Consider the following 24,968-nt stretch of genomic DNA (forward strand, 5'->3'; position numbering starts at 1 on the left):
AAAGACTTACAACAATGAATGTTCACTGCTGTTCTTTGCCGGCAATACTGAGGAATGCTCCGGTTTTTGCCTTGTGTGTACTCTGTGCAATGCTCTACTTTATGTCACTCTGCACAGTGCTGTGCAGGGCTCACTCTTGTCATTATTGTATATGCATGTGCAACACTGACCTGGGTGTGCTGCACAATAGCGACTCACTGTGATGATGACTGTGATGTGTTGCACTGTTCATCTGTGCATACCCAGAACCTATGGTTTCTACTGGACATCATCAGCAAGAGTATGGCACAGTACCTTCACTATACTGACCAAATCAAGGTAACAGCTTACTGTTTACTGTTTACTTACTACTTCTTACTTCTTACTGATTACTGATTACTGATTACTGTGCAGCTTTGTCCAGTTTGCGTATAGAATGGTAGATCATGGCGGTGGGTAGCAGGTGGTAATAATGCGGTCTTTCTACTTCATTCTATGCTTTTGTGACTCACATGGTACAGTGCTACCACTGGACTAGTCTATATTCAAAGCAACAGTTAGTCATGACCGAGCATAAAGACATTGCTTTTACGTTGCCTCACAAAAGCACACCCCATGCATACACTCACACCTAGCCACAACCCCGGGGCATCAGCTACAGCAGCAGGAAACGGAACAGAAGCTCATTAGACTGCTCCATCATTTGAGGAAAGATCAGCTTGACTGCATCTGCGTACGTACTGCCTTGTGTTTTCTTTCCGCTTCAGCGGCCTCGCTTGTCAAGATTCCCGGAGAAGTTCCTGGACATCCTGAACGATCTTATTCTCATTGTGATGGAGAACATTGTCAAACTGGATAGCTTCGTCAAACAGACTAAGGTACCGTGAATGCTACGGCGGTTATGAAAATGGTGTGGTCCTATTCACTACAGAGAGTGGGTGTTGGCCCATGGCAGATTGTGCTCCTTTGCTGATGGCATGAGGATTGAGAACCTTCCAATTATACACGCCTGTCTGTCATACCCTTGGCGTGCTGCTTCAATGAACTATAGTAGGGAGACGGTTCAGATTTACCCTGGGTGACACCATAAGGTCGTTTGGCTTTATCAATCCACTATGTGTAGGCTTCAATTAGTATTGTATGTTTGGATGGTGTCTTTCTTGTCGCAGGCGGCTGTCACCAGCGTTGGCAACTTCTTGAAGGTATGGGCTGGACATGCCGCCGGTCTCTTTAGAGTTAGCCAAAGCAAAGTCTAAGACGTAAACACTTACCCAATGATCAACAATGTTATGAACAATGTTATGAACAATGTTATGAACAATGTTATGAACAATGTTATGAACAATGTTATGAACAATGTTATAAACAATGTTATGAACAATGTTATGAACAATGTTATGAACAATGTTATGAACAATGTTATGAACAATGTTATGAACAATGTTATGAACAATGTTATGAACAATGTTATGGGCATTTACGAGCATGGAATTCATAGAAGATAAGGGATTGCCTTCTACTGGGCCAAGCCGGTGTTCAAGGAATTTCTCATTTGATTGGTGCCATCAAAACATCAATTTTCTATGGTGAAGCTAGCAGTTTTGCTTGGTAGCATCACCGGCCTTGTGTCGTTAAGCCGTACACGGATATTTGGACCTAGTACCATAGTTTTTAATATTGTATATTTTACCTCACACGTTGCCTGCTTCGCCGCTCTCACTACATTGCCTGTGTCATAGGATTGTTTGTCAGTCATGGATCGAGGCCATGTGTTCAAGATGGTCAGCACGGCGCTATCGGTCTTCAAGGCTGGTGACGCTACGGTACGGGTAGTGTGTCCGATAGGACTGCATGCTGTTTCATATGCTTTTCAGATGTAACAGTACAAGGATATGCATGGAGAGTACTTGAAGCCCAATAGTCGCTTTAACTGCCATAGTCCATACAGCACTATTATAACAAGTCACGACTATGTGAATACTCCGGATCGGATTTGGGCTCACTACGTAGCCACAATCTATCTTCTGTGAAAGAAACTAAGCATTCACGTTTCCTGGTATGACTCCCAAGTTTCAACATGCTGCAAACAGGACCATCCCCCATTTGCCAGTTGATGTTTGCACCGGGGCACATGTGTATAGTATTGCACACGCTGTACATCCAGCAGGTGTATGACTGTGCTGCTATTTTCCTGTGCACTCCTCAGACACGCTACAACCTCAAGTTTACGCTGCTAAGGACTCTGTGTTCCCATGAGCACTTCATGCCAATCAACATGCCAAAAATGGATGAAGGTACGATGCATGCGCAGCGAGTCGTTGATGGTTGCTCAGTATTCTGGAGTACAGAAGTGTTCACAATAATTATCATACAGGGCTGTACATGTATAGTGCACTAACAGCTGTATCCACTGACTCTGTCATGGTATGTTTCTCTTTGCATGTACTTGTCTGTAGCGGAGGATTCCTGTGACTTAACGTTGAGCACGGAATTCGGCAAGCGACACTTCCTTGTTGCCCTTGTTCTGACAGAGGTAAGACGGAGACCTGATTACTGGTACCACAGAGGGAGAGTTATACGCTCGTGGAAATTCTTCGTCTTCCTCAGCTGAAAGGATCAGCAAACGCATTCTGTGCCCAGTGGATTTTCACTCTCCATTCATGCACGTACAAGAAACAACGGGTGAAGACAATTTGGGGCCAGTAAATATCTGGTCTACAACAGACGCATTAGATATGGTTAGCATTTTAGCGTTTATGCTGCCTCCAACAGTACTCATACCCAGCACCCAAAATACCGTCGGTTTGGTATCGCTTCAACGATAGAAGGCTCTGTTCACCAGGAGAACGAAACGGTAAGATTCCAACTAGGATGACGTTGCAAGCCGATCGTTGTGTCAGAAACGGAAATGCGTATCAGGTCTTGTACGCACACACAAAAAGGTGCAGGCCGACTGTCGAAATTAGGGTGAACGGTAAAAATGCTAACCATGTCTATTGATACATGCAGCCACTCGTCCATCTCAGCCTTCCATCGTGTGCCAGGATGACAATTCGGTCCTGTGATAACGACCACATCGAAAGTCTGGTGGTCTACACACACTGATGTCTCTGAATGATGTGTCTGTGCGTGGGTGCTGCGTGCGTGTGTGTGTGTGTGTTTCAGGTTGCGACATCACTGCGAAACGACCCAAGTGAGATCAGACGGGGCTGCACTTGGCCTTTTGCAGGACTTGCTGGCTAAGCATGATCTTGACCCACGCTACAGCAAACTGGGTGAGAGAGAGAGAGGAGACAGACAGAGAGAGAGAGAGAGAGAGAGAGAGAGAGAGAGAGAGAGAGAGAGAGAGAGAGAGAGAGAGAGAGAGAGAGAGAGAGAGAGAGAGAGAGAGAGAGAGAGAGAGGAGAGAGAGAGAGAGAGAGAGAGAGAGAGAAGAGAGAGAGAGAGAGAGAGAGAGAGAGAGAGAGAGAGAGAGAGAGAGAGAGAGAGAGAGAGAGAGAGAGAGAGAGAGAGAGAGAGAGAGAGAGAGAGAGAGAGAGAGAGAGAGAGAGAGAGAGAGAGAGAGAGAGAGAGAGAGAGAGGGAGAGAGGAGAGAGAGAGAGAGGGAGAGGGAGAGGGAGAGGGAGAGGAGAGGGAGAGGGAGAGGGAGAGGGAGAGGGAGAGGGAGAGGGAGAGGGAGAGGGAGAGGGAGAGAGGGAGAGGGAGAGGGAGAGGGAGAGGGAGAGGAGAGGGAGAGGGAGAGAGAGAGGGAGAGGGAGAGGGAGAGGGAGAGGGAGAGGGAGAGGGAGAGGGAGAGGGAGAGGGAGAGAGAGAGAGAGAGGGAGAGAGAGAGAGAGAGAGAGAGAGAGAGAGAGAGAGAGAGAGAGAGAGAAGAGAGAGGGGTGGGGGGGGGGGGGTGGAAAGAGAGATTTATTACTTCCAGGATGATGCTAGGTACACCTACAACTCAAAATTGATTTCACACTACTGGTAGAACAGTGGAGGTGGAATGACGTTATTGGTAGAACAGAAAAGAAAGAAAAAGGATGAAAGTACCCCACCCAACCAAGGCTTTGAAACAAATATCAAGAATGAGATCCAAGATGACGTTACCATTACTCTGGAAGCCCCTGTGGTAAAAATCACAATAGTGCTGCCCTGTTTTGTTTTCACTGTAACTTCTCGTTACCAGGAATGTAGGCAGAGAATTGCAGAGCTCTACCGCAGCTTCCTGCTGACCGTGCTGGAAAACACCTCACGCATCAACATCAACGCCATAGCCGAGCTAATGGTGGCCACAACATCCACCACAGTGATGCAAGCCAGCACATCAGCTTCTTCCCTGGCTGCCATGGCCTCTTTCCATGGCTCAGGACCCAGAGAGACAGGCGACTCATCTGCCGTGTCTTCAGCATCCAACACAGGAGGTACTCGGGCAAAGTTGACACAAATTTACAAGACAGTATATGTCCAATGCAGAGCAATCTGATTCATAATCTCTCCTTGTCTTCCACTAGGGGCAGGGGCATAGTCCAGCAATGCATTCCAAGTGGCTCTTGGGCAGACAGTATTACATGTTCGGTATCCAAAGTGTACCCCCCTGCAATACACACACACGCCCCAGACAACCTTGCTGCAAGACATGCTATGAACCGGTCAAAAGTCATCCCTCTGTAGTGCAACCTGATGCTTTGCTTTGCCAGTCGCTGTCTTTCATGTCTTCGTTATTTTCTTTGGAATCCATGCTGTGTTTTCCTCTCGGGTTATCATATTCTAGAGCGGCAAAGCACCTCGTTTGCCCAGCGTCGCAAGTCGTCTGCTTTCTCAGAAGGCCCAAAGGCCGAACTCTCTTCTTCCGTCAGTACTTCTGCAGCAATGCGGACAGACGCGGATACAAGGCAGAGCATGTCACGGACATCAGCCAGCAGTGTGGTGCCACTGCAAACCGCAAGGCATGGCAGTGAAGCGGCAGCAGAGGGCATGGTGGAAAAGAAGGAGAAGGCGAGAATTCGCAGTCTGACATTCGTGCCTGCTGTCGGAGGTAATTCAACATTGTACCGTATTTTCCGGAGTTTTTTTTTTTTACGAGAAACCACGAACCTCGAGAACAGAATACTGCATGATAGAGGTGGTTGCAGACCCAACTGTGGTGTGTGGTGGTGAAACTGGAGCATCTCCGCCGACCTGAGGTCTCGGCTTAAGTACAAGCCACACTGGAGTATAAGCCACACTGGGGCATAAGCCACACTGGGGCATAAGCCACACTGGGGCATAAGCCACACTGGAGCATAAGCCGTACCTAGATTTGATTTTTTTTGTCACGAAATACAGACATCTGCTACCCCATTAACCACCGTTAATTTGACCAACGCATATGGCCGATTGGTTTGCAGGCCTGCCTGCAAATCATGAGGTCCCGAGTTCAAGACCCGCGCTGGTGGCAGGGAGCGTGTAAAAAGACTTTTTACGCGTGTTGAACTGCGCCGACACCCACGGTCAATTGGGTACTCACAGCTCGGAGTGAGAATAACAAGGATGCAGTTCACAGGGTTATGGGCCGTTACACGCCCGATTGGTTGAGAGACTAACCTCCTCTCCCCTGACTCACTTGTGAGGTCTGCATTCGCCACTAAGGTTAACAGGCATAGTGGTGGCCTGCGGATGCGAAGGCTAGTTTGTGTGTTTCTGAACGAACATTCAAGCGATGCCGACGCGGATCCCGCGAATATTATTATTATTATTAATTTGACCATCGCAGTATAAGCCGCACCGACTTTTTTGCGTGAATTAGTATTCAGTTAAAGTGCGGCTTTACGCTCCAGGAAATACGGACTATTCAGTATACTTCTGCTCAGTGACTGATTAGTGTGTTGGTATTGCCATTTGACTGAGGGCACATGTACGTATTGCATCCCGTGGACAGGTGCAGTGTAACCCCTTCATTCTTTGCAATGAAGCTGAAGTTCATATTGCGAATGACCGGTTTCAGTGGTTCTCCACCTGCCTGATTATATGGAGCTCAGCAGTTGTGCAGAACATTCCCGAATATGGGCAGGTCCGATTATCCAGCAAGACATGTGCACAGTGAGAGCATGTACTGTCTGTAGCATACTGGAGCCGTGGATAAGCGTTTTCTGGCACACATGACCCCTCTCTATATCATCTTGCTGTGCAGATATCAGGCCAGCAACCTCCCCATCACCTGAGGCAGAACTCGCACGACAATCAACGTCGACATCTCTCCACCCGATCGCTGATCTTCCCGATAGTGGCACTACCTTCTTCATGCGCGACAAGCTGAGCTTCAAAGAGACGCGCGCCATGATCTCATGTTTCCTGTTCATTGTGCGCGACCTGAAGAAAGGTCAGTTAACATACATATATAGCACAACCTGTAACTAAAGACCACTGTGACTAGCGACCAGCCTGGTACTACAGACCACTTTGCCAGGCACGGACGGTCTCACATTCGTATATGGTTGTGCGATGCAAACCTCTAACTAAGGACCACCTGCCACTAAAGACCGCTTTCTCTGGCATCAAGGGGTGGTCGTTAGTCACAGGTATTACTGTACATGTACTTCACAGTCACATACTGGCATGGTAGTGATGTGTGCTACAGTCACATACTGGCATGGTAGTGATGTGTGCTACAGTCACATACTGGCATGGTAGTGATGTGTGCTACAGTCACATACTGGCATGGTAGTGATGTGTGCTACAGTCACATACTGGCATGGTAGTGATGTGTGCTACAGTCACATACTGGCATGGTAGTGATGTGTGCTACAGTCACATACTGGCATGGTAGTGATGTGTGCTACAGTCACATACTGGCATGGTAGTGATGTGTGCTACAGTCACATACTGGCATGGTAGTGATGTGTGCTACAGTCACATACTGGCATGGTAGTGATGTGTGCTACAGTCACATACTGGCATGGTAGTGATGTGTGCTACAGTCACATACTGGCATGGTAGTGATGTGTGCTACAGTCACATACTGGCATGGTAGTGATGTGTGCTACAGTCACATACTGGCATGGTAGTGATGTGTGCTACAGTCACATACTGGCATGGTAGTGATGTGTGCTACAGTCACATACTGGCATGGTAGTGATGTGTGCTACAGTCACATACTGGCATGGTAGTGATGTGTGCTACAGTCACATACTGGCATGGTAGTGATGTGTGCTACAGTCACATACTGGCATGGTAGTGATGTGTGCTACAGTCACATACTGGCATGGTAGTGATGTGTGCTGCAAATCACTAACAATGAGATTTGTGGCTGTACTATTATAGAATTGGGTCCAACTACATCTAGTTTTAGAATCTAACGTTGGCACTGTTCGCAGGGTAATTTCGAGTAATGTTCAGGTTTTTAGGGTCAAAAGCTGGTTAACCGCAGTAAAATCTGGGAATCATACACACAGAACAAAGCACCTAAATGGTACTGTCTTGCAATTATCACAGCTTCAGTGGAGTTCACTTCAATATGGTTTTACTTCTGAATGTCGCACACCTGAAGGTTCGGCTCTCATCTGGAAAACACTGATGTGCTTTTGTTTTGCAGATAACCTGGTGCAGTGGTGGCGCCAGTGCTTGGAGCGTGACCGACAGTCACACCTCTGGAAGGAAGGAGAGAGCAGGTCATTGTCCTCCAGTCTTCTTCACCTTCTTGCCTACTTTGATGCCCTAAGGTGAGCTCTCAAGAACCGTTGAAACTCCCAGAAATGTGTGACTACCACCAAATGTGTTGACCCTGTGGTTTGCTGATATAATCTAATAAAATTTAGGGATTAGGGCATTTTAATGCGGGGATAGTAGCACCGTGCTGGCTAGTACTAAACACAACGTAGGAGGCAACAAGAATATTCATAAATTTGAAGCATATTCCACCGCTGAGGTGATCATTCTACTAATGGGACTGCAACGAGTATTTTTTAGTTGCGTCTGCTATTGTATGGTGTTGTCCAATACGATTTCAAATACTGTGCTACCACTGTGTTGGAGTTCATGCTGCGCAGCTTTTCTGCATTATAGTTCTTCATTTTCTTATGTGTGCCTGATTCCTCTTCTATTCAGAACCAGCCTGCAAGTGTTCCAGTATTCTGGCAAGGTAGCCATCCTGGCAAAGTCGTAAGTAAATTCATGATCTGCACTCTGCCACTCCCCCCCCCCCCCTCCCCCCAGAAAATTAAACTGGCAGCAAGGTCGGCAATTTTGAACCTGCTCAGATACGCACGTGTTGTGTGTGCATGCCCAGTTCACTCTATGCGCATAGCGTAGGAACCAGTATTACTAATATTATAAGCATTCCTGCGTTGAAGTGTAGCAGCAGTATGCTGCATCCACAGCTTTGCTTGTGCTGAATAGCTAGGGTGAGAGGAGAGGGGAGAGAAGCGAGCGAGGCCATCAACATCCGATATGTGTGTCACAGTAACATGAAGAGAACCAACCTACATGTACATGACTGCACAAGAACGGAGAAGACACATGTCTATGTATGGCTAAGGTATTTGGGATAAACACGGTTTGTTTGTGTTGTCTTGGTCTTGACTAGATCTCGCTTCAACATGATGAAGTCGCAACTGGAGCAAACCTACTCGCCAACCAACACAGCACGGCCTGCTTCCGTCAGCCTTTCGTCTGCACTCCGAACAAGGATAATTGCCTCAACCAGTTAGTACTGCCAGGGGATTTCCCATCACATGCATAACATGTACACTAGGTGACATTTGTGGATCGAAGGCAAACAAACCCCAGCATTATAATATTGGTCCCGTAGTCAACCGCTAACGCTTGTTCCAATCATGGTCTGTGTTTGGTGGTAGCCACCCGTCCAATACCCGAGCACAGATACAGTGCCTCACAGCAGCTTCCTGTGTGAAACGCCCGTAGTAGTAGTAGTAGTGAGATATTGCAACCATTTTGTTTATTTCCATTAACCAATGTCCAGCACCGGTTACAACAAGTGGTTCATCGACTCAAACTCAGGAGTCCAGAGTCAAGCTGGAGGCTAGCATGGGAACGGAAGTGACACTGGTTGTACTAGACCAGGTGGAGCTCTTCATCGCAAAGTTTAGGGTAAGCGAAAAGTGACCGGAGGTAAAGGCACTCGTACGACGCGTAGAATGCTCGATATGGCACTCTTGATATTCATATTACTTCTGCTAGATGTGTGTATATGTTTATTTGTATGTGTGCATGTGAGTAGTGCAAGACTGTCACAAAAATCCTTGCAATAATAGAGTTTCTGACTTTTGGACATAGTTCAGTTGGATATGACTGCATTGACCCTATTTAGCCGTATGATTTTCTTGTGAGCTACGATATTTGTTACAGTGTAGTTGGAATGGAAACCGCTCATCGTGCTCAGAGGTAATTCAGTCGTGTCTTCAGCAGACCTATCCTACTAAGAAAAGGAGGCCAGATGACCTACATGTGCAAGTGATTCCACGTGTCAATGCAACATGTTATTGTGGTGGTGTGTTGGCATTGTTGCAATTGCAGGAAAGGCTGGAAGAAAACACCGGTGATAATCCTCTCATGAAGCGGGTGAGTGATCAGGCTGGCTAGCCACTGGACAAACGACAAACTTTGCCCATGCATCCACACAAGTTGGATAAATTGAAAAATCCTCCACAGGCTGTTTGCCATACCAGACAAGTTGGCATGGCACTACTAGTACCTGCATCGTGACACTTTGCGTTATACTTCATCTCCTCTCTCCTCCTCCTCATCCTCCTCCTCATCCCCCCCCCCTCTCTCTCCCTCTCTATCTCTCTATCTCTCTTTCTCTATCACACTCTCTCTCTCTCTTTTTCTTTCTTTCTTTCTTTCTTTCTCTCCCTCCCTCTATCTCTCTCTCCCTCTATCTCTCTCTCTCTCTCCCCCCCCCCCCTCTCTATTCCTGTTCTCCATGCAGATATTCAGTATTGTGATAACACTACTCGAAGTCAACCAGTCACAAGTGTCTTTGATGCACATCTTTGCATCACTGCGTGCCTTCATTCACAAGGTAAACAGATACAAGAAACATGTATGCTGCAGCTTCCAGTCAACACGCTATGTGCACCTTATACTCACTGTGCAAAGACATGCATGCAGTGGACTTGGCTGTGGAATAAGTCCACTGATGGCTTGGTAAAGGGCCATGTGGTGGTGGTAGTATGTATGTGTGTATGCACGTGTGTGCATGTGTGTGTGTGTGTATGTGTGTGTGTACGTGCGTGGTTGTATGTGCGTACATGCATTGCAGTCATTCACATCATTTTGAACAATCACAAGAGAAAGGCTATTTGCTTGTTACGTGATCTTTTATAATTTCATCTAGAGTTACGCAGAGTGCGTTTGTCTTGACTGAGGTAATTAACATTGGATCACGGATATCTACATACACGCATGATAGTGGTGGTGTGATTGCATGTGATTGCATGTGTTACATACAGTTCTCACCAGCATTATTCCAAGGCAGTCAGGAGTACTGCGCGGAGCTCTGCTATCAGGTAAGGTTGCTGCGGAATAAAAAATCACATTGTGCAGTCTCACACTCTGTCCTTCCACAAAGCGTCTGTGCAGCCATTTGGAGAGTTCACTGTGTTGGTTGCATTTCATTGGCATGGCCCTGAGCGTGGAGCAAGAAGCGTTGTCCTTTGGTTACTGCAGTCATGTCAGTTAAATGCTCAGTTGTGATGGCAGCTAGAAGAACATGTGGTCCTGCACAGTGGAGCACTGATAGCGCTGCCTGTCTGCAGCTATAGGTTGGGTTATGATGTGCTACTTTGATGGAAACTTACAACAATTTGTGTGAACTTGAGCTTACTTCATTCTTCTCTGCTTTTTAGATCCTGATGAAATGCAACTCTTGTGTCCGACCGATTCGAATGGAGGTACGTTGTGTGTATACGTTGCGACTGTTGTCCGGGCACGATGCAACTGGGTACTGGCACGTTGATCAAACAAAGAATTTGATATTGTACCATTGGCCATTGGATTTGGTTGGGTTCTTGTATTATTAAGCCATGCTACACAGCAAGTGTATTCTTTGGCCAGTCAAACTTCAGCAGAGTGGTTGGAGTTGTTTGAAGTTTTTGAGGACAGACCAACACATGATATCAGTGTAAGAAATAATCATGAAAATTACGTGTAGATTGTTAAAATTACTTTGCTCCTTCCCTGCCTACGTGTGATATGAGCTTTCCCTGTTATTGACACCTAACAGTGCATTTGGATACCAGTAAGCATTATAATGCATGCCGCCATCTTTAATGTGTTTATCCAATGTTTTTGCTCTGCAGGCATGCGTCGTCTTCTACCTCCTGATGAGATGCAGTTTTGAATTCGTCGAGGGATCGTTCCTGCGCGTTCACCTACAGGTAAGCAGAATCACTGTGATGTGCGGCTTCGGTTGACTTCATGCAGTGGGCATTGGTAGTGGAGGAGTAGTTGGTGAACAATTGGCAGTTTCTACTTTGAAGTACTGGTATACCTTATATGGGTTCAGCAAACAAGAGTACATGCATCTGCTTTTGATGGAAAGACCAGTGACAATTTGATGTGTTTCAACGAAGACTTCATCATGCCTTATGATATTATTTATACACCAGTGCCAGTATCCCACATCCCTCCTCCATTTCCCCTTTGACCCCGGTTTTACGTCTGTGCACTGCACAGTTGAGGGATAAGCCTTTTGCGCGTTGTACAGATGTATGAAGTTCAGTACTAGGACGTAGGTGTGTACAGAACCGATTGGGTGTTCATTGTGTGCTATGCATGCGCATTTGACCAATTTTAGCCTCATAATTAATGGCAAACAACCTCTTTTCCAGCTTCTTCACTTTGGTTAGAACTAATGACTGGCTAGGTCTTTGTCAGAAAAGGTTTTCGTTTGACATACCTTCAGGCCCCATTTCTTAGTGGAAATAGCAGAAAACACAATAGGGTCCTGCACATTCAACACCCATTAGGTTCTACGGGATTCTACGGGATTTCGTGCATCTGTACAACGCGCAAAAGGCTTATTGAAATACATGTAGAAAAACGTGCGTGTGTGGTCCACGTCGGCCACTGAATGCCCAGAATATTTGTACATTATCAAAAAGAAGTCTGAAGAAAATGTTGAACGGTCTCTGCTGGGATGACAGCTACACCATAGCTGAGTGGTTAGAGGATCGCTGGCCTCAAGCGAAGGTCTCTGGTCCGAGTCCTGGTGGCGACAGTAAATTTATCCTTCAGACTTTCCCCATTTGCATCTTTCATTCAAACTAGTGAATAGTCGTATGTCGTAAGTATTCTTCTGTCCACTTGGTGTTTCTCTCAGTCCATCGTGGCACTCTCTCAGATTATTGCTGACGGTCACTTAGCTACAGGTCAGGACTATCTACGTCGCTCTATCAACTCCATTGAGTCATTTGCAACGAGAGACAAGAGTACGGTAGGTTTAAAAACAAGACGCCGGCCATTTTGTCAACCGTGACCACTCAGTCCACACAGGAGTGTGTGTTGACCACTTTCCAAGATCTTGCGTAACTCTCGTGCTGTGCCATTTCACTGATACTGTGCATTCACTTATCACAGGAGAAGAATTTCTATAGAAATACATGTATGTGTGTGTGTGTGCGTACGTGCATGCGTGAGAGAAACAGAGAGAGAGAGAGAGAGAGAGAGAGAGAGAGAGAGAGAGAGAGAGAGAGAGAGAGAGAGAGAGAGAGAGAGAGAGAGAGAGAGAGAGAGAGAGAGAGAGAGAGAGAGAGAGAGAGAGAGAGAGAGAGAGAGAGAGAGAGAGAGATCTTGTGAGATCTTGTGAGATCTTGTGAGATCTTGTGAGATCTTGTGAGATCCCGTGAGATCCCGTGAGATCCCGTGAGATCCCGTGAGATCCCGTGAGATCCCGTGAGATCCCGTGAGATCCCGTGAGATCTCGTGAGATCTCGTGAGATCTCGTGAGATCCTGTGAGATCTCGTGAGATCCTGTGAGATCCTGTGAGATCTCGTGAGATCTCGTGAGATCTCGTGAGATCTTGTGATCTGAAGATATGAACGATCTGTGTGTATTGCTTTATCTGCAGTCTCAACAGTTTCCTACTGAAGTGAAGGACTTGACAGCACGACTCAGAAATGTCTTACATGCCACTAATGAGATGAAGGTACGGTATTGGTTGCCGAGAACAAAACTGAACAATCCCTATGGGGTTGGGCGATTAGCCGTCAAATATCCAACTCCTGCTGCGGACCAATGCTGAGGCAGTGTATGTGTGTGCGTACGTGCATGCATGTGTGTTAAGCTAACAATGCCGTGGACCATGGCGATGCAGTATATACGACGTTTTACACTTCTAAGTCACATTCTCCGTCCAGAATGAGATGCTTTCTCATAGCTACCTTACAAAGACCAGTTGAATGCATTCCACCGATCCATGGACATTGCAGCACTATACATTACCTTCGGAGTAAAGATTTAAATTAACCCGGGTACATCAAATTCCATTCTGAATTCTTCTGCTTGCTACCCTGCACTACCTACCTACCTACCCTGCACTACCTACCTACCTACCTACCTACCTACCCTGCACTACCTACCTACCTACCCTGCACTACCCTGCACACGTTTTACTAGCACTAGTAATAACCTACTCCAGTAGATGTACTGTAAAAATGGGGGACCAATATTTGGCTATGGAGACCCTCCCTGGATTGTGGAGTTCCCATGACTTTGACTTACGGGAAGCAGTTGTTTTGACTTGCAAGTTGGAGGGGAATTCCTGTCCTCTTCTCCGCCATGTCTTGTCCTCTTCTCCGCCATGTCTTGTCCTCTTCTCCGCCATGTCTTGTCCTCTTCTCCGCCATGTCTGCATTCTGTATCACTCTGTACTCTTCTGTACATGTAGAAACACAAAGATGATGCGGAGGTACTTGTTGAGCAGCAGTACATCCTGGCTAAGAGCTACAGCAATGCCGCTCAGCTGCGCCACACCTGGCTGCAGAGCATGGCAAAGCTGCATGAGAGCTACGGCAACTTTTCCGAGGTGAGCCAAGGCCAGGACTAATTAATGATTGAGCATACGCCATGTGAGAAAGATCAGACTATTCAGTCTTCTAAGTATCAGTCAGTGTGGAACAGACGACAATCAATATGCACCACAAAAAACTTCTCAAACTGCCACACCCGTCATAAGCGAGGACATTGAGCCATTCCGTCCCGTAGAAAACAATCAGTAAGTATTTGATCGGTACACGAAAATGTACTGGTGTGACTGATCAGAGAGTTGCTTGATGTTTGAACTGAGCATGAACCTCGGAGCTGCCCGCGGCTGTTGTACTCCGGATGGTTAAACAGGAATACAACGTGTGTGTGTTGTGTACATTAGATGTGCCTCTCTGAGATCTACTGATTCATGTTTCCTTTTATACTCTCATCTATCCATGTCCATAGGCTGCTCACTGCAGTATTCACGTTGCTGGTATCATTGCCGAGTACTTGAAGTTCAAAGGTAAGCAGTGTGATGTGAAGCCATGTACCGCTCTGAACTGAGAGAGAGAGAGAGTGTGAGTGAGTGTGTGTGTGTGTGTGTGTGTGTGTGTGTGTGTGTGTGTGTGTTTGTACATGTGTGCTCGCATGTTTTATCCGGACCCCTCGCCGTCCAGAAGAAAATAGCTGGTTACAGATTCACAGCATACGTGATGCATCCAACATAACCGGTGTTCGGTTATCCGGTTCCCTCGCCTATTCGGATATTTTTGTGGAAAACGGATGTGTGTGGTTAAGCGAGGTCTGACCGTACTCCAAAATGAATTTCAACCGTGCCGCATGATCATGTACCAGAATGCTCGAAACATAAAGGACACGTTGCATGTGCTCCACTTTCGTGTTTGCTTGGTGCAGGTGAGCATGCGTCTGGAGCAGGTGACTTTGCAGCCATCACATCAAATGTCACAAAGGAGGAGTGCGCCATGAAGGAAGATCTGGTTGATCCCACCATCAATATCTACACGGAGGTTAGTCGGAGCGTCAGCTAGTCTGAATTCGAAACAGTTGCCTTGCAATGAGCCAGAACATAATTCCATACACACAACTGCAGAAAAGCCTGGAAAATGAAGTCGAAAGAGCTAGAGTGCAATGTTTTGTGTATTCTGTCAAGCGCCACATAATACCGGGCGCTTTACAATTGTATTTTTAGTCACAAAATGAGCCATGGTATGGTCACTTGCTCCGCTGATGAGAGGTGCCAAGGTTTTTAATGGCTGGGTGTCCAGAGAATTACAGTACACATGATAAAAGCAACCGTTTCCTCATTAACAGCGACTATTTCTCTCACTGTGACCATTGCAGGATGACTACATCAGTGTTCTGGAGGAGGCACTCTTCTGGCTGGAGAAAGCTGAGCGCTATGAGGTGATGGTGGACGTGTTCAAGCTACTGCAGCCGTACTACGACAAGAGAAGACAGTATGAGGTGAGGCATCCATGCGACTTCAAAGCCAACAGTACGCACCCCAAGCTGTAATACTTGTACACCCTGGACAGCTAGAGGCCAGGTGCTACATCCTTGTACATGTACTAGTATTATGTAATACTGTAGAGGCAGAAAATTTCGTCGGTCGATAATTTCGTCCAACTCCAAAGAAAAGGAGTTCGTCCGGTTGAAAATTTCGTCCATGGATCATAAGAGTGTATAGAAAAGCTGGGCAAATCGACATTAGGCCTACATTTAATTTAGTCCAAAAGCTCCTTGGACGAAAAAGACGAAATTAAATTCCAGACGAATTTTTCTGCTTATACAGTACTCGGTCTAGCGGTGTAGTGTTCACATGATGATAGTGTATAGCAAGAAAAATGTGCCTGTTCCTGTGCATCACAACAGTATTGACTATTGTTTGGGTTATGGATATAGATAGGGGTGGCACTGGCAGTAGTCCAGAAGAATGTACAATCGGAATAAGCTCTCTGCCGGGTGTAGACCAGGTTCAAATTAGTGGCGGTCAATTCATCAGCCTTGCAAGCTGTTGAATAGTGGCATCCCAAGCACAAGTTGCTTGTTCGCGATCATCGCTTCAGCAATGGGCTTGTGTAAGTAAGTAAGTAAGTAAGTAAGAATGTGCAATTGGTGTGAGTGCAGTGCCCTCACATTGGACGACTACATCAAATAATGTTCTGAACTTAGACATCATGGTAACTTAGAGATTCTGTGAAAGCAACCACCTGTCACATGATCAGCTTGCAGCATTCCCTCGTCGTGCTCTGACTCTGCGCTTCTCACATGCTGGGTACTATTTCATTCCCTCGCCGTGCTCTGACTCTGCGCTTCTCACATGCTGGGTACTATTTCATTCCCTCGTCGTGCTCTGACTCTGCGCTTCTCACATGCTGGGTACTATTTCATTCCCTCGTCGTGCTCTGACTCTGCGCTTCTCACATGCTGGGTACTATTTCATTCCCTCGCCGTGCTCTGACTCTGCGCTTCTCACATGCTGGGTACTATTTCATTCCCTCGTCGTGCTCTGACTCTGCGCTTCTCACATGCTGGGTACTATTTCATTCCCTCGTCGTGCTCTGACTCTGCGCTTCTCACATGCTGGGTACTATTTCATTCCCTCGTCGTGCTCTGACTCTGCGCTTCTCACATGCTGGGTACTATTTCATTCCCTCGCCGTGCTCTGACTCTGCGCTTCTCACATGCTGGGTACTATTTCATTCCCTCGTCGTGCTCTGACTCTGCGCTTCTCACATGCTGGGTACTATTTCATTCCCTCGTCGTGCTCTGACTCTGCGCTTCTCACATGCTGGGTACTATTTCATTCCCTCGTCGTGCTCTGACTCTGCGCTTCTCATATGCTGGGTACTATTTCATTCCCTCGCCGTGCTCTGACTCTGCGCTTCTCATATGCTGGGTACTATTTTGGTAGTTACCACCACCGTCATGAGTGCAACCTCATCATGATTGTGGTGTTTTTGTGGTGTTGTGTCCACTTCCACTGGTGCGCTCAGGCCCTCGCCAGCTCCTTCAGCACCCTGTCTGCGGCGTGTGCAAAGGTCGTGCAGGTAGAGAAGACGAAGAGGCGGCTGCTGGGAACGTACTACCGAGTTGCGTTCTTTGGCGAGGTGAGCCCATTGAAGATTTAATGTATTCATTGCTAACATCATTATTCATAGTTTGCTTTCAGGAGAGGTATGCATGCGATTAAATCGGCGGCTTGCTAGTACGCAATTGTAGTATGCCGAGAGATTCAAAATCCATACCGGTATTTCAACACGTACAAATCTGAGGCGCCACCAAGGTGCTAGCGTTGTTTTCACTGGGGCATGAACTTTCATCACATTAATTTTTGTTATTGTTGCTTTTGTTATTGTTGCTTCAAAGTAAGAATAGATGTACCTGTGCTTTGCCCCCTCTTCACATGCCATTGATCAACCAGTTATTCGGCAATGACAACGGCCTGCACTACATTTACAAGGAGCCCAAGGTCACACCACTGGCGGCTATCTCATTGCGCCTCGAGGAGCTCTATGGCACGAAGTTTGGCACGGAGAACGTCTCCACCATCAAGGAGTCGAGCAAAGTGAGAACGGATGATATTGCAGCACATAGTAATTACAATAGACAGGTGTCACGATAAAATAAATAAATTGACCTGACTGTAACCTGGAGACCGTAGAGAATGTCAGTTGTCAGAGCCCAGCTCCCATGTGTAGGACATCATCACCATGGTGTATTCGCTGGCAGATAGAACAAATGTAGGCACTAACGTTACTCACAATTTCATCAACTTCTGATACACAAGCTGTGCCCATGTTCTAGCAGTGTGTCTCACCAGCCAAGCACCGCAATGCGTATGACACACGGGTGCAATATTGTAAGACGTCGTCCCATTCCTTTCCTATTCGTAATGGCATGTGCATATTAGACACAGGTCAATAGAACGATCCAGTCGACAGCTTGGCATTTCATGGTATATCAGGTTATCGCCAAGTATTAGGCCATACCCACAGAGTTGAGTATTCCGTGACATTGTATCAAAGGTCATTGCTTCACCTGTGGCTGTGTGCTGGTTTATAACAGGTTGATGTGGATGCCCTGGACCTTGACCGTGCATACATTCAGATCACCTTCGTCAAGCCCTACTTCAGCGACAGCGAGCTTGAGACGAGACTGACGCCGTTCGAGCGCAACAACAACCTGCGGCGCTTTGTGTACGAGACACCATTCACCAAGACGGAGAAGAACCGGGGCGATGTCCGCGAGCAGTGGATACACAAGACTATTCTGACGAGTGAGTGACCCGACTGCTAATGCCTGCATGCATACTACCAGTCAGCTCACTGAAATCCGACCCAAAGTGCAAAGCAGCAGCTGGCGCCCTGGACCAGTTCGGTTCCGATTACATCATTGCATTTGTACATGTGTACGTCCAGCCGCGTTCGTGCCATTTCCAGGGCGTCAGGGCGGTCCAAGTTGAGGGCACCAAATAAGCGCTTTCAATCGGATTTCACCGAGCGCAGCTGTAGTAGCTGTAACAGCACACGTAGAACACTGCAAATACGTGCACTTACTAGACATACCAGTTATTTGCAGATCATCTAGAACTTAGATAAATGAACGACACAGGGAAAAACTGTAGAATAGCAATAAGTAGAATAAAAGCTGCTGCCATTACCACAGTCATATCAGCCAAAATCCTCAAAGCTTTCCAACGTCGATTCTTCTTGTAATCAGTAGAACTTTCTGTTCACGTTCACGGGCCAGGATCAGCAGCTGGCAGCACCCCCCCCCCCTCCCAAGACGCCGCTACATTGCATCATGCGCTGCAGTGCAAAGCCATGTATGACAAAGTGTGTAGCGCACGAATCAGAATATTGTACCTTGCCAGAACGCTGAAGAACACAAGAGTGAGGATGATGCCTGAACACTTGACAACCACATGTCCGTGTTTAATCCTTGGAGACAATGAATAGCGTGGTTCTGTGTTCGGTCAATTCTCACTGAGCAGCGAATGCAGTACTAGTACATGTCTAGCAGCTGCCAGTACACATTCACTGATCTCTCCGTTCTCACTGGTCTGCTACACAGCGGCTAACACGTTCCCATATGTGAAGAAGCGGATTGCCATTGTCGAAGAGGAAAACTTCGACTTGACGCCCATCGAAGTGGCCATCGAAGCGTTGACTGGGAAGCTGGCTGAACTCAGTGAAGCTCTCCAGCAGTCACCACCCGACAAAGTCAACTTGCAACGAGTCCTGCAAGGTGTGGTCAGTGTCACGGTAAGAAAAGCCAACGTTCTGCTCTGAAATTTCCAGGAAGCAGGCTACAAGTATTTTGGTCCAGGTTCCCATTGAGGAAAGTAGTCAAGTTAGTAGCTTGCCAAGTGCTTGCTAAGCCCAGCTACTCTGTGTCAGTGGGCTAGAAAGGCGGTACGCTGTAGTCATCTTCGGCACATGTCCATTCCAACAATGCAATAGGGTTTAGTTAGCCATACCCATCATTGTGTCATCAATCACCTGTACTGTTGATATTAGCTCGACTACCACAAAACATGACAACCAACACTTGAGTAACCCTGGGCATTTTTCTTGAGTAACCCTGGGCATTTTTCTGAAATGCTATGTATTTCTAGGTGAATGCCGGTCCACTGGCGTTCGGACGTACCTTCTTGACCGAGCCAGAGCTGACCAGCAATCCGGAGAATCACATTACAACGCTGCGGACAGTTTTCAAGTAGGTGTCGCAGTGAATAGCGCATCGCAGGCTCGATGAATTACTTGAATATGCACACACTGCACGCTGATGTCATGAGAGAGTTGAGGATAGAGAGGGCAGACTCTGAACACACTTCCTTTATGAACCTTAGTGGTACATTGAACAGCTAACTGAAGTTTAACCCATTGAACGCTGATGACGTCTATAGACGTCATTGAAAATGCCCCCCATGCGCGGGATGACGTCTATAGACGTCATGGGATATATAGTGATTTCTGGCACTGTCTGGTGTGTAAAAGCACTGTTAGTCAGTTGGATCATGATCCTGCCTCTTGTACGATAGGTCGTTGGTTCGAATCCCGCTTGGAAACACTATGCGTCTTTTTTTCTTCTCTTTTCAGCGATCTTTCAGCTGCAATTTCACGCATTTGGCGTATTTCACGCAATTTGAGCAAACTTGCGTCCCCTATTGTGAGGCGCTATTCTTTTTGGGGACTGTATCGATTCTGTCACCCTGTGGTTGATAGTCTTGGCAATCCTTTCCAAAATATTTGAGGACCCCAGTTGCCAGAACCCTGGAGTTTTAGAACTTGCTATTGGCCCTGTTTTTAGCATTAATATGCAGAGTACCATAGGCAAGGCCCAGTAGCGCTGAATGGGTTAAGTTCAGTATTCCCGCTGTGGACACCTCTTTGCATGCCTTTGGCAACCGTGTAAAACATGAACCCAATAACACAGAATAATTATTATACATGACGTGTGTGTGGGGGGGGGGGGGGGGGTTGTTGGCATACCGATGTAGCTCTCTGTGTTCGTGTACACAAAACGCAGAGTAGTGATACATGTGTCATGATATGTGTGGTTCGTCGGCCGCTACGCTGCACTACTTTGTGTGGTGCGCAGGGATCTACTGAAGCAATGTGAGCTTGGTCTGGAGCTCAACTCGCGCATCATACAAAGTGATCAAGTATTGTATCATGAAGACCTGATGCGCAAGTTCGACATTCTGACGCGCGAGCTCGCCGAACTGATTGATCCAAATGTAAGTTGACCTAGATGGCACTAAAAGGATAGCAGTTCCTGCATCGATGGACGGTGGTTTATGCATGTAGCGGTGACTATATTAATGTTGGGAAGCAGGCTAAGCTACGAGGGCTGTCAGACATGGAACAGCATGGTCGTATACATGTGGCAATGACGGAACTTGATGTTTCATTTTGATTCATCAACTGAACAGGCACTGATGTCATCTGAGCAGACCTGTAGTGGATGTACGATATCATGTACTAGTTGTATACTAGTAGTCCATTCACCCAAACTTGCATCCGAACTTTTTCATGTCTCCCATAATATTGTGAAAACAACAGTACATCCTGCAGTGTGTGACTCTACAATTATTTCTTGCCACCTTTGAGGCTGGAAAAGTCCAAGTACAGTAGAGGGAAAAAGAATTCCAGTCATATTTCACGAATTAGGACAGGTACGCCATGGCAAAATGTATCAAGAAGCACATCCAAACTCCAGATTTTTCAAATTAAAGTGGGTTTTTGAGCCGCAATTCGGCAAAATTGAGCTTTCAACGCCAACGCGACTATTAATTTTGGATGACTGGACAAAAGTGTGATACTTCTGACGAGCATGTAGAGCATACACACAGGTACATAGGAATGATGAAGTACGTGCAAATTTAAATAATACTGCAGTGAAACAGGTGTGTGTTGTATCACACCAGTCTTTGTCCTCTCGCACCCCTGTGTTATGTGGCATACAGGCACGGTCATCAGAGTCCTTTGTGCTTCCGATAGCCGGAGAGGACGACTGACGCATCACAGACCATGTGTAACCCAACCGGTTGTAGCACAGGTAGTGACATGCTACTACTATCAGTGGAGTGCAGAACATTGAGCAAAGTACAAGTATGTGCGCTCTGGCCTACTGATGCACGGCCAATGTGAATGGCGGAAGAAGGGCCTTCGACACAGCCTGCAGGTCAGCACTGGGCAGTGTCCTGTCATGGCCATGCAGTGCAACGCTCTCTGTCTTTGTATCTCTGTCTCGTTTTCATTCTTGTTCTCTTCCCTCAACCGGCTATCGACAACCATCAAGATTGATGTTGAACTTTGATTGCAAGCTCAAATACGGCTTGTCTCACATTATGGTACATTTGTGATCTATGGAATGTTCCCTATATCATCTTGAAGATTTTGTGCAAGAGTGACATTCACGATTCAATATTCATCACGTACGACCTCAAAGGTTCGTGTATAGTAACGTTGTGAGTGAACAGAATTCCTAATTTGTGATTACGACCATCATAATATTGCCAACTTTGAAAATGCGACTACCCACATACCTAGAAACCTGGCTGTTTTGACAGTAGTTGTTGCTGATCCTTTTTTTATGACCATCAAAAACCTGATACTTGATACATGGAAGAAATAACACGCTATTATGTGTCTCTGATAATGTACACTACACATATCCCCGGCACTGTCACTCACAATTTAGCTGACGAATGTGCTGTCTGGCATGCTGCACTTTGCGCACGCATAGCAGTACGAGCATGAACGCTACATGTTTTGTTCCATGGCACTTCTAGTCCAGGATACTGTGTATGGTGCGCTATGTAAGTTAGTTACAAAATCCATGACCTAGACTTGACGGTACAGTAGGGAGCACTAAAGAAATACAAGTAGTGCTTTTAGCTAGGCTCCCTGCTGTGCTTTGCATACAGTAATGTATTTACATGTACTATGATAAAACAGAGATGTTCCAGGCTGTCCAACAGAGTGCTCAATACCGAAAGGCAGAGCTAGTTCAAACAATAAAAAGAGGATGAAAAAGTGTTTAAACTCCGAGTCTCCCGCACTGTAAGCGATCATCAGAAAACGGTAATGAGTAACTCTGGATACTGATTTATCAGCACACGAAGCACAGAAGCTATAATTTTTTCGACTAGGCCTTTCATTCCATTACTCTTCAGGTCGAATACAATGGTGATTAACAAGGTAGTAAGCAAGTCCTTATAACCGAAAAAATTATAATTATGGCTTCTGTGCTTCGTGTGCTGATTTGCTTTCCTCCAACCAAAAATCTATACTTATACTCACAAAGCAAAAGTGTAAATGACAGCAGTTGTGAAAGCTTGCATGACGGCATGACTTTGAAATTTGTGAATGACATCAGTGGTGAAAGATACTACTTCAAGTGACACACACTGGAGCTGCTTGTACTGTCCCCACAAGATACCGCGATTCTGCGGACGCGCAATTTTCCGCATTATTGGCTTTCATCCGTGTTTTCGAGAAATTTTGCATAAAACCCGCGTTATCCATGGGAATGTACAAGAAAACAACACAGTCATGATGTTGAAAATGTACTACGTCGTATCCACCCATGAGTGTGTACGACAAAGTTGTACACTCGTAGGAAACTGTACGCTAAACGTGTTTCTAACGACAGACAACTCGTGCATAATGACCGCATTATACCGCATATTTGCTGCATAATCCCACATATTCACCGTAGAATGGCCTGTTTTCGCGCGCATAATTTTAGGATTTTGTCCGCGTTATTCTGTGGGGACAGGTTGTCTGCTGCTTTGCCAGAACGATAATGTTTTTGTTGGCTCTTTTACCTTATGTTTTTTTCTCCTCTTTTGTGTTCCAATTGATTTAAATGGAAACGGAAACAAGGAAAACGGTGGGGCACAAGTTATGCGTTAGAGTCCACCAACTAAACCCGGTTTTGAACAGTCAGACGTGCACAAGGTAGCACCAGACTGACAATGAGTACTGATTATCACTAACATCCATGAACCTTCTAAGCAATTACCGGTAGTTGGAAGGCCGTTGGTTAGCGCTATCGAGCAGTGTTCAAGCTCACTTCCTTGCCGTGGAATGTCTCAGTACTCCTTGTCAGTCTGGTGCTACCTTGTGCACGTCTGACTGTTCAAAACCTGGTTTAGTTTGTGGACTCTAACGCATAACTTGTGCCCCACCGTTTTCCTTGTTTTCATTTAAGTTTTCCTTTCGCTGACCATCTGAGTACTTTCCAATTGATTTACTTGTACAGTAAAACCTGTCTGAGGCGACCACTCAAGGGACAAGAAAAAGCAGTCGCTTTAGCCAATTGGTCTTCTTATCCAGGTTCAGTGGGTCACGTGACCATATCCACTTCATAATACATGTGATATATCATTTTGATCAGTGTATCACACTGCACACATCTATGCTACTCTAGCACGACCCATGTGCCTGGGGTCCTCAGACTTGTCAAGTGTCGTGCATGCACCATTGTACATCTACACGTCCTGCACTGATGTGTAGATCTATCATGCATCGTGCACCATGCAATGCGTACATTTACATGTACTAGCAGGGTGCAACGCAGTCGCGGGTGGGTGGTCATCGGTCCCGTGGAGCAAGTGGTCGCCTTATCCGAGCTGTTTTGAATGTGAATGCGTCCATGACAACTAATTACTTTAGTGGTCGCCATATCCGAGTGGTCGCCATTACCGGTTTTACTGTATTTAAATTGATTTTTATACTTCAAAGCAGTTTACCGAATTCCATGAGTTTGTTTGATGATATGTGAAATTCATTTTGCCAGTACAGGAGGCTTTGTCATTTGATTAGGTGATGCATGTGGATGGTTTAATACTGTATTGTTATTGTTATTGTTTGTATTTACTATGATATCATGATTATTTGAACGACAAGGAGAATGAGAAAGTGAAAAGAAAGTGAATGATACTCCATAACTCGCATGCAATACTAGTAAGCTACGCGTAGTCTAAGTCAACCCACACCAATCATACACAAAGCAACGATCCAAGAACACTAACTGTCTTACTGACTTACTGGTAATAATAATACAGTGCACTTGAATATCGTGGAATTCTTCAGTTCCACTAGCCACAAACTCATCTTGCTTTGCGACATAGAACAGCTTCTGCAGCACCTAGGCAAGGGATCCATTCATTAGTTAGACTAGAGTGCAGTGAGCTCGCCTAGTAGTGTGAAGCAGAATAACCTCATATGGAGTCATGCCTCTACCAACCTTGCAAGTGCGAGACACCTTGCAAAGACTCGTACGAAGTAAGTAATTTGTAGTTAGTTGTAGCTACTGAACACAAAAACTTCACGACGAGAATGACGACGCCACTATTCTCTGTGTGCATGATTTTAGCGAATTTTTGCTGCAAAGCCAAAGGTTGCCAAGGAGAATATGGCTCGTTCATGACATTATACATGACGTATGACAGAACCAGAAACTCCCAAAAGCAAGCAAAAATACTCGAAAAAATGAATTC

General features: G+C 46.1%; 1 protein-coding gene across 1 annotated transcript in view; it reads left to right on the forward strand.

The window, feature by feature from the left end:
- The window catches only part of LOC135808142 (dedicator of cytokinesis protein 11-like), a 41,752-nt gene extending 19,239 nt beyond the window's left edge, over window positions 1-22,513 (forward strand). Inside the window, exons 28-59 of the mRNA XM_065321287.1 lie at window positions 247-318; window positions 747-857; window positions 1,149-1,181; window positions 1,719-1,802; window positions 2,186-2,273; window positions 2,436-2,512; window positions 3,145-3,213; window positions 4,151-4,385; window positions 4,736-4,999; window positions 6,134-6,322; window positions 7,535-7,661; window positions 8,047-8,100; window positions 8,525-8,643; window positions 8,921-9,048; window positions 9,475-9,519; window positions 9,890-9,982; window positions 10,413-10,469; window positions 10,809-10,853; window positions 11,262-11,339; window positions 12,284-12,397; window positions 13,032-13,109; window positions 13,851-13,988; window positions 14,396-14,453; window positions 14,846-14,958; window positions 15,293-15,415; window positions 16,948-17,061; window positions 17,376-17,519; window positions 18,020-18,230; window positions 19,028-19,218; window positions 19,572-19,672; window positions 20,558-20,696; window positions 21,426-22,513. Coding sequence (XP_065177359.1) covers window positions 247-318; window positions 747-857; window positions 1,149-1,181; window positions 1,719-1,802; window positions 2,186-2,273; window positions 2,436-2,512; window positions 3,145-3,213; window positions 4,151-4,385; window positions 4,736-4,999; window positions 6,134-6,322; window positions 7,535-7,661; window positions 8,047-8,100; window positions 8,525-8,643; window positions 8,921-9,048; window positions 9,475-9,519; window positions 9,890-9,982; window positions 10,413-10,469; window positions 10,809-10,853; window positions 11,262-11,339; window positions 12,284-12,397; window positions 13,032-13,109; window positions 13,851-13,988; window positions 14,396-14,453; window positions 14,846-14,958; window positions 15,293-15,415; window positions 16,948-17,061; window positions 17,376-17,519; window positions 18,020-18,230; window positions 19,028-19,218; window positions 19,572-19,672; window positions 20,558-20,696; window positions 21,426-21,476 — 3,543 coding nt within the window. The 3' untranslated portion in view covers window positions 21,477-22,513. The remainder of the gene's footprint in view (window positions 1-246; window positions 319-746; window positions 858-1,148; window positions 1,182-1,718; window positions 1,803-2,185; window positions 2,274-2,435; window positions 2,513-3,144; window positions 3,214-4,150; window positions 4,386-4,735; window positions 5,000-6,133; window positions 6,323-7,534; window positions 7,662-8,046; window positions 8,101-8,524; window positions 8,644-8,920; window positions 9,049-9,474; window positions 9,520-9,889; window positions 9,983-10,412; window positions 10,470-10,808; window positions 10,854-11,261; window positions 11,340-12,283; window positions 12,398-13,031; window positions 13,110-13,850; window positions 13,989-14,395; window positions 14,454-14,845; window positions 14,959-15,292; window positions 15,416-16,947; window positions 17,062-17,375; window positions 17,520-18,019; window positions 18,231-19,027; window positions 19,219-19,571; window positions 19,673-20,557; window positions 20,697-21,425) is intronic.
- Window positions 22,514-24,968: the final 2,455 nt, after the last annotated feature.

This window comes from Sycon ciliatum, chromosome 2 (genome assembly GCF_964019385.1).
Source record: "Sycon ciliatum chromosome 2, ocSycCili1.1, whole genome shotgun sequence".
In the NCBI taxonomy this organism is placed as follows: domain Eukaryota; kingdom Metazoa; phylum Porifera; class Calcarea; order Leucosolenida; family Sycettidae; genus Sycon; species Sycon ciliatum.